Raw genomic sequence first — 8,314 nt, 5'->3', positions numbered from 1 at the left:
CGAAATTGAGTTGCTAGTCTAGGACGCCTGATATGTAAATGGATGTGTGCGCGCATGGAGATGTCGGTGCGTTAATAAAATAAAATTGTTTGATGTTGTGTTAAGTAGCTATAAAATTTGAAAAATGAGCCCATTTAGTAGGTAGTTAGAGGAGGACGACTTTCATTTGCATGCGCAACAGCCTGTTGGATCGAGGAGCTGATGCTGCGGAATCTGAAGCTGATGATGTGCCTGGCTCATAGTACCAGGCCCCACTGACAGCCTCGTAATATATGTGTGCCCCGAGCTAATGAGCTTTCTGTGAGCTCTATTTCGCCGGAGAGGACAGGAGAGGTAGAGGCAGAGGAGCAGTTAAGCCGCAGTGAGCTAATTACGACATCGACTGAATACCCCTGGCACATGATATACGACCTGTGTCGGATAGCAAAGCTCCTTGTCTCCCTAAATCTCTTTTATATAAACTCTTGGACAACATATTTCACACTTTCACAGCAGTATGTCCGATAGAAGTGTCCACAGAGTGTTTGCTTTAAAATGGAAAGATCTAAAGCAAAGAATTTATTAATAGCTTTACAATTAATATTATCACTACAATTAATATTACCATATTACTTATTTTAAGCTTACCAATTCAACTCAGAATGTTACTTGAATATATTAAAAATATTGCAGTTGAAGACTTTTACGTGATTTTTCTTGTCTTCATTACTAAAAAATATAGACAGATTATAAATAAAATTAAATTTATATTGAAAATATAAATCACAAACTTCGTACAGTGCACTTTTTGGTCCTTCCACAAATATTCATATGCAACGATGTTGCAAATCATTCCACACAGATTGCTGGTTAAACAGCCATAATCTCCTGTGAGTGCCTGAGTGTGCTTGGTCAAGGCAACCGCAGCTGCCAAGAACATGCAGATGGCCAAGACAATCTTTCAATCAGACCGCGCAAACACCAAAGCCACCGGCTCGGCACTCCGCTGAGAAACCGCAGAGCAAACAAAAAGCGCAGCGATGTGCAGGGACGACCCAGCGGTCTCAGTCGCAGTCGCAGTCGCAGTCCCTGCCCTTGACACCACCCACCTGTATATGGCGACCAAACACCCAAGACACCCACCCACTCACCACCCACCTGGCACACACACGTGTCAAAGCAAACGGCAATCGGCCTCCGCACCTTGAGCAAATGCGGCACAGTGGGGCGGTGATTGTGCGGCAGCATAAGTGGCACGTTCTGGGCTGCATATTTGTTCAAGTTTATGGCGACAAGCGATGCCATTTGCCATTCGCCATTCGCCCCTCGCCATTCTGTAGCCAGCTGATGACTTGTTCGATACAAAAGTCGTGAAAACTCCTCCTTGAGTGTGGTGTGGAAAATGGAAAAAAGGAAAAGGATTTCTTCGCCTCGCCAGGTGAGCAACAAAAAGTGTTAAGTGTAGATATTTTTTATTTAAGCGTAAAACTCGTGAGCAAAGTCAGCAAAAGAGCAAAAGCAAAAATAAAAGGAACGTTTTTCTTTTGGGCTCTAATCTTTGAATACCCTTCGGTAAGAATGAGTGCAATCGAATTGATGAGACAGTTTTCTAAAAAGAAAGTTAAAAGCTAAAATTCAAAATTAATATAAAAAATATTTTTATAATTGACAGTATCAATTAAAATTCTAATTCAATCATATTTTGCCGGATTTCTTAAAGTTTGTATAAAAATCAAGGATAGTTTTTTGCTTTTAAAATCATATTTTATCACACACAGTAAATTGTTATATTTTAAAGTAGTTATATCGGTGATAAAATATTTAAATATTTATTATACCCTTGCAGAGGGTATTATGATTTCAGTCAGAAGTTTGCAACGCAGTGAAGGAGACGTTTCCGACCCCATAAAGTATATATATTCTTGATCAGCATCACAAGACGAGTCGATCTAGCCATGTCCGTCTGTCCGTCTGTCCGTCTGTCCATCTGTCCGTCTGTCCGTCTGTCCGTCTGTCCGTCTGTCTGTTTCTACGCAAACTAGTCTCTCAGTTTTTGAGTTATCGGGACAAAACTTTCGCAAAAGTCTTCTTTCTATTGCAGGTAGTATATATGTCGGAGCCGACCGGATCGGACAACTATATCTTATAGCTCCCATAGGAACAATCAGAAAAAAAAAACTTTAAAAAATTCTAGCTTCGGTGTTTTTTGAAATATTACCTTCTACTTTTGGGGATGTTATTTTTTAAATATTTCTGAATTTCGAATTAATTATTTAAAAAATCGGACTACTATATCATATAGCTGCCATAGAAACGATCAGAAAATTAATGGAAAAGTAATAGGAAATAAATTCTAGCTTCTTTGGTTTTTATTGTATTATCTTCTACTCTAGGATATGACTCTTTTTAAATATTTCCGAATTTCAATTTTAATTTAATCAAAATCGGACGACTATATCATATAGCTGCCATAGGAACGATCGGAAAATTAATGAGAAATATTAGAAAATTGAACATTTTTGCGATTTGTTAATTAATAGGAATGATCTGCAAGGGTATATAAGCTTCAGCTGGCCGAAGCTAGCTTCCTTTCTTGTTTTTTATTTAAAATATTTAAATAAATTAATTGGCGGTGAGATCATTTAAAATATTGATGCATTACCTTTATTAACTCAACTATTTGAGCTACTAAAGATCAACTGAAGTAAAAGTAAAGGTGATTATTTTACATGCTTTTCGAATCAACTAATACAACTTTTGCAAAAGGGTACACAAACATTAAGTATCAGGCCGAGTTATCGAAAAAATACAAGGCAGGAAATCGGGGAGTTGGCAAAAAATTTGCATGCAAGTCAGAGAAACGACTCGGACGGGGTCTTTGCGATACATTGGTTGTGTGTGCTGGGCTTGTGCTTAGCGATAACACTTTGACAGGATTACGCCTGCTTAAGGACCGCATCAAAGCCGACACCCCGAACACACCCACACGTCCTGCGAAGGATATTACCGCAATGCTTTTTGCGCCGCCCCCGATTGCCAATTGAAAAGACATTTGCAGGCACATTTGCCTCCACTCAACTCAGCTCATCGCATCGCCTCTCAACTTAACCGAACTCAACTCAACCGAACTGAACTCGATTCGGTTCGAGTCCGGAACAAAGTTTGCATGACTTAAAAGTTATGTGGGGCCTGGGTGCTACCCCGAAACGTGAGGTAATTTCTAATATTTAGCTCTAAATTAAGTTAAGAAAAGGGTTGCAGGCTCTTGCGGTCGTCTTAAAGGAACGACGACTTTTCCAGGCGTATTTTATTGCAGGTCGCAATACGAAACCATTTGCCGGTGCTCGTATTCGTATTCGTCTGCGTCTGGACAGTTGGTTTATTGGTCACACTTGGGCTCTCACATAATTTATGTGGGAATCTTGAGCAAGTCACTCCCCATCACATCAGTCAGCCCAGTCAGCCAGGTTAGTAAGTTGCCAAGTTACCAAGTCACTGCCAAGACACCGAGACAGTTGCCTGGGCCAAGCTCAAATGAATTGTGTGAACTAAATTAAAATCAAAACAAAGCATCGGCAGGGAACTGCATATATATATAGGTGGTTCATACGTATATAAGGCGGGGAGTGAACGAAACGACAATCAGATATCCTATCTGGTGCAGATTAAGTGAGAGAATACTAGTTTCCAGCTGCCCCAACTAACCCTTTTGCGAGATCCCCATACCCAGCAATCAAAGAGTCGACGACTCCGACGGAAAGCCCACAAATGCAGAATCACAAGAGAAGCGATCCATTGAGAGTTCAAGAATAATAAGCTTGACATGTACACCTTGATTGAATATTCGGAATTTAATTAATGAGCAGTTATTAGTGAAATCTACCGAAGCTTTGAGACAAAAACCCCTGCACTTTACCCCTAGGTTTCTCCTTTGGCAAATCCTTTGTGCTGAAGCTTGAAACATTTTGCTAACAATTTCCAGAAATTTTATATTTGTAATCATATTTTCCCTCGGTGCGGAGGCAGCTACCTCTGAACTGAAACGGGAACGGGAACTTCCCTCTAACTGGGACTCGCGGTTCAAATTGCTCATTGCGTGTGCCGAAGGCTTCCGTTCCCAAAGCCAATGCATGCCGCTAATTGCTTAGTACTTGAGAAACTTACTACCGCTAAAAGTCAAGCAAGCATTTATTAAACTCATTAAAAAATGGGGGAAAAAGGGAAAAACTGGGAAAAAGTTGCAGAAAAGCATTGCGTGCGGGGCTCATGCTCATGATGCTCGTGTGTCTAAGCCCCGAAACAAAGAACGCACTGATAAGCTGCCACGCCCCCGTTGCTGATGCATCTGCCCATTTGCCCCATGGCTTCTGCTTTTGATATGCAAATATCCGTGTGTAACGAAAAATCGAGCAAAGGGGGCGACATTTTAACACCCACCCATTTTATGGCCTGACACAAACAGTTATAATTAATTGCCTGTTCGGAATTGACAACCCACTCTCCGATCCGCTCCACTGCGGCCCACGCTTTCAGCTTCAATCAATAAAAAGTTGAGCCATCCAAAAGTTATACTTATAGAAGCTGAGATATGGATACTCGGTGACGGAAACAGGTTCACTTGGGCCAGCCGAAGATCAAAGCCCCACCATCAGCGGCAGTAAGTATCTGCAGAGCCCGCTGCTGAACATCCGCTGTCTGCCCACACTGCCATAGTACAGTGGTTACGAAGGGTTCTTCAACGAATCTTTAGAATCAAGAAAAGAATCCTGAAGTAAAAGTTATTTATAAATATGTTTAAAGGTGAGTCCCCGAATAAACACCCTGCATACATTAAAAAAATGTTGCCATACAGCTAGAAAGAACCATTGGTAAGTTATAAATTGCTGTTACATTATATAAACTTTTATGATTTCCATAAACTAATTAAAGGATGCCTGCATTTACATACCAACCATAATGAAAACTGTTGTTTTGCAAACATAATCCATTTAGCGGGTTAGAATTTATAACTATTTTCTAAAAGTAGAAAATGTTGTCTTTTTTATTAATTAATTTGGGGGATGAAGTTGTTATCAGTCTACAATTTAAAGTACAATAATATATATTATTATATATTATTATATATTATTATATATTATTATATATTATTATATATTATTATATATTATTATATATTATTATATATTATTATTAACTAAAAATAATGAATGCACATTTCAATAGCTATTTTTAATGTTTAAATCTTTTTTCAATAATATTTACATTAGACATTTTAAGATAGTTCAAGTATTTAATTTAATTTATTTCAATTGAATTTCCTATTCCTTGAATCAGTTAATTTCAAAGAAAACCATCTTAAATATTTTTAGATATGTTAACTATTTTTTGTATAGATACTCAAAGTTCCTCAGCTTCATTAAGCTGCTGTACCCAATTCGATCCACTGTGCAATATCTCCTGAACTTGATTCGGGGAGCGAATGTGTGTGAAATCTGGTTTGTATACATGGCTCAAACTGGATTTGGCGCTTGGGATTTTTATGAATGAATGAGAGTGGCAACAGCAGCTACAGTTTGCTTCCCCATGGCCATTTGCGTTTACTACGTAGAAGTTGCGGCTGCTGTTGTTGTGGCTTTCGCAATATGCTTCGCCACAGATACAAGATACAAACTACAAGATACAAGAGTGGCCTGAACATGTGGGGCGGGGAATACTGGTGTTTGGTACTCGAACTCGTAGTCTTTCGGTGCCTGGGCAAATAATGAACATGGAGCGACGCGTCGCAGGTGTATCGCCAGCCCGTTTCCCGTGGCCAATGTTTGAGCCATAGCCATGGCTCTCGAGTTACTTACTTTCCAGCCACAGTTGGCCACAGTTCATTAATAAAATTCACTGAAGCGAAGCAACTCTGCTTACCCGCCCATTTATTTTCTTGGCCGTGTGTAGGTATCCCATGGATTCATTTGGGTTTCGTCGCTTTTTCCGTATTTGCGAGCCAACACACATTCTAGTTCGTCTTCTTTTTGAAAACGTAACTAATTGAATAATAATCCATGCATTTCCATATGAATAGCCGATTAAGACATGTTGCTCATTTAGCATAAATAGCTTTCGAGTATCGGAAGCGAAGCGGAGATCACAGATTCGGGGGGTTACGACTTAGTCTCTGCCTAGGCCTTCTCGATTGCGATGCGCTTTTTGTGTAAGCTTAAATGGATATCAGCTCATTCGCTCATTAGTTTCCATGTACAATGTAAGCAAAGCAAATTAACACGAAATCTACTTCCTGTAAGAGAGGTTTTGCTTTAATCTCCTTATAAAGAGGCAGGGGTCTGGCTTAATTCAACGAAAGACTTGAAGCATATTAAGATAAATGCACCCAGAAAAAAATCCGTTCGAAACGTTAGAAAATCAAGCCCAAACGGGGTCAAAAAGTGCGTAAGCCCGTTTGTTGTCAGTTCATAAACGCTTGGTCATAAAATTTGACCGAAATATTGGCATGCTTTGAACGAATGGGGTCACTTTTAGAACATATTGGTGTTGAATTAGGAAGATTTGAGAACAAACGTTCAAAATGTGAGAACAAAAAAAGGAGAACGGATTGTTCGCAAATCAAGAAAAATGTTCTTGATTTTTTTCGTTCTTTTTTTTCTGGGTGTGGTGGTGGTGCTAATTGATTTTAGCAGAAGTCTACAAAATTATATCGACAAAATACTCCACCATTTTTTTAATTTTGTTAAATTTTTTTAACTTATTTTGAATAACAACAAAAGGCAGAACATTTTACTATTTTCATTAATTAAATAATTAGCACATGCGCATGGAAAAAAAATCTCTTTTCTTTATCAAGTTAGGCTCACATTACGTTGTAGGCAGCTTCTTACTCTTCCTTTGGTCCATAACTTCAAGGAAAAACTTTAATAGTGCTACATATTGTTCCTTGGTTGAATTGGTATCCGTGAACGTTAAACGTATTTGGTAGACTCCGTGGGGAAAAGGCGGAACAAGACTGGTGTCAAAATACCCGTTCCGGGCGCTCATATGACCCTGCAGTCGGAAAAAATGTAAACGCAGTTACTCAGGCTGAATTCGGAGTTGCGGAATTACCCAAAAAGGGCAGGAATTGTTACGGTTAACATTCGTAAAACGGTTAAACAGCTTCCAGATGATGACGCCATGGGGTACAAAGTTTCTTCTTTCGATCACCTCGCATAATTCGAAAGACACGTCAATTAAAAATGGCTTGAACTGGTTACTATAGTCCTTTGCAAAAACTTGAAGTCGAATCTGTAAGTTAAAAACCCTTATATCGGATCTCGTCAAAAATTTTGAAATTGCCTTACAGTTGGCTTTACCAGAGGCACAGTCAAAATGCAATCCATGTTCACCAACGCTAAATTCCAATTGACCGGCTTCACGATGCAAGAGACATTACTTACTCGCTTCTGATTGACCTCGCAATCGACTTTGATCAGCCTGTAAACCAACTCGGTCTCTGTCTGGCGGGATAATATATTTGGTTTAGTCCAAACCTGAACTTAAAATCTTACCATTTGCCAAAGGAAGCTGCTACTCAGAAGTACCAGCCATGCGAATGTCATTTTGACAACTGACTGCGATCAAATTAAAATGAATTCGTTGGTGTAAGCTTTCATTAAATCGATTTATAATATGCTTTTAATGGAAGACCAGAGATGAATATCGGAACATAAAATAAGCAGGCTTTTAATGCAATTAGTTTTCAAAACAATGAAAATTATGTACATGTGAAAAATATTTACATTATTTTTCAGGGCTGGAACGAGTTTATTACATATTGCATATACATAAGTCTTAAAAACAAGGTACAGCTTGAATACTTAATAAGGAAAAATATAAAATTAAAGCAATAAGTGTACAATAATTACATTAAATAGACAAAGATTTATAAATAAAATTCTGTAAAAAACACATCGGCTAATTAACTAAGAATACCCGTTACTCGTAGAGTAAAAGGGTATATTAGATTCGTGCAAAAGTATGTAACAGCTAGAAGGAAGCGTTTCCGACCCCATAAAGTATATATATTCTTGATCAGGGGCACTAGCCGAGTCGATCTAGCCATGTCCGTCTGTCCGTCTGTCTGTCTGTATGAACGCTGAGATCTCAGAAACTACAAAAGCTAGAAGGTTGAGATTTCCCACACATATTCTTTGGCTTCCTGCGCAGCGCAAGTTTATTTTAGCCGAGCGCCACGCCCTCTCTAACGCCCACAATCGCCCACTAACGATTTTAAAATGGGTCCTGCGCCCACATCTTTAAAGTTTTCCGAGAAGTATAAATGCAATTTTGTTGT

The 8,314-nt window shown here is 38.9% G+C and overlaps 1 protein-coding gene across 1 annotated transcript; it reads right to left on the bottom strand.

Annotated features, from left to right (window-relative positions):
- Positions 1 to 6,840: 6,840 nt before the first annotated feature.
- Positions 6,841 to 7,580, bottom strand: LOC108069771 (uncharacterized). Its single transcript, XM_017160011.2, has 4 exons — positions 7,530 to 7,580; positions 7,323 to 7,478; positions 7,087 to 7,266; positions 6,841 to 7,026 (listed from the first exon to the last, which is right to left on the bottom strand). Exons 1-4 carry the CDS (start codon positions 7,578 to 7,580, stop codon positions 6,841 to 6,843), a joined length of 573 nt encoding a protein of 190 aa, XP_017015500.2.
- Positions 7,581 to 8,314: the final 734 nt, after the last annotated feature.

This window comes from Drosophila takahashii, chromosome 2R (assembly GCF_030179915.1).
Source record: "Drosophila takahashii strain IR98-3 E-12201 chromosome 2R, DtakHiC1v2, whole genome shotgun sequence".
In the NCBI taxonomy this organism is placed as follows: Eukaryota; Metazoa; Arthropoda; class Insecta; order Diptera; family Drosophilidae; genus Drosophila; species Drosophila takahashii.
This window is presented reverse-complemented; position numbering and strand designations above follow the sequence as displayed.

Excerpts from the sequence above, each read along its gene's own strand:
- LOC108069771 (XM_017160011.2), bottom strand. The coding sequence starts at position 7,580 with ATGACATTCGCATGGCTGGTACTTCTGAGTAGCAGCTTCCTTTGGCAA. Across the intron at positions 7,479-7,529 it reads GCAGCTTCCTTTGGCAAATG|ACAGAGACCGAGTTGGTTTA; the intron begins GTAAGATTTTAA and ends TTATCCCGCCAG. Across the intron at positions 7,027-7,086 it reads ACAATTCCTGCCCTTTTTGG|GGTCATATGAGCGCCCGGAA; the intron begins GTAATTCCGCAA and ends TTCCGACTGCAG.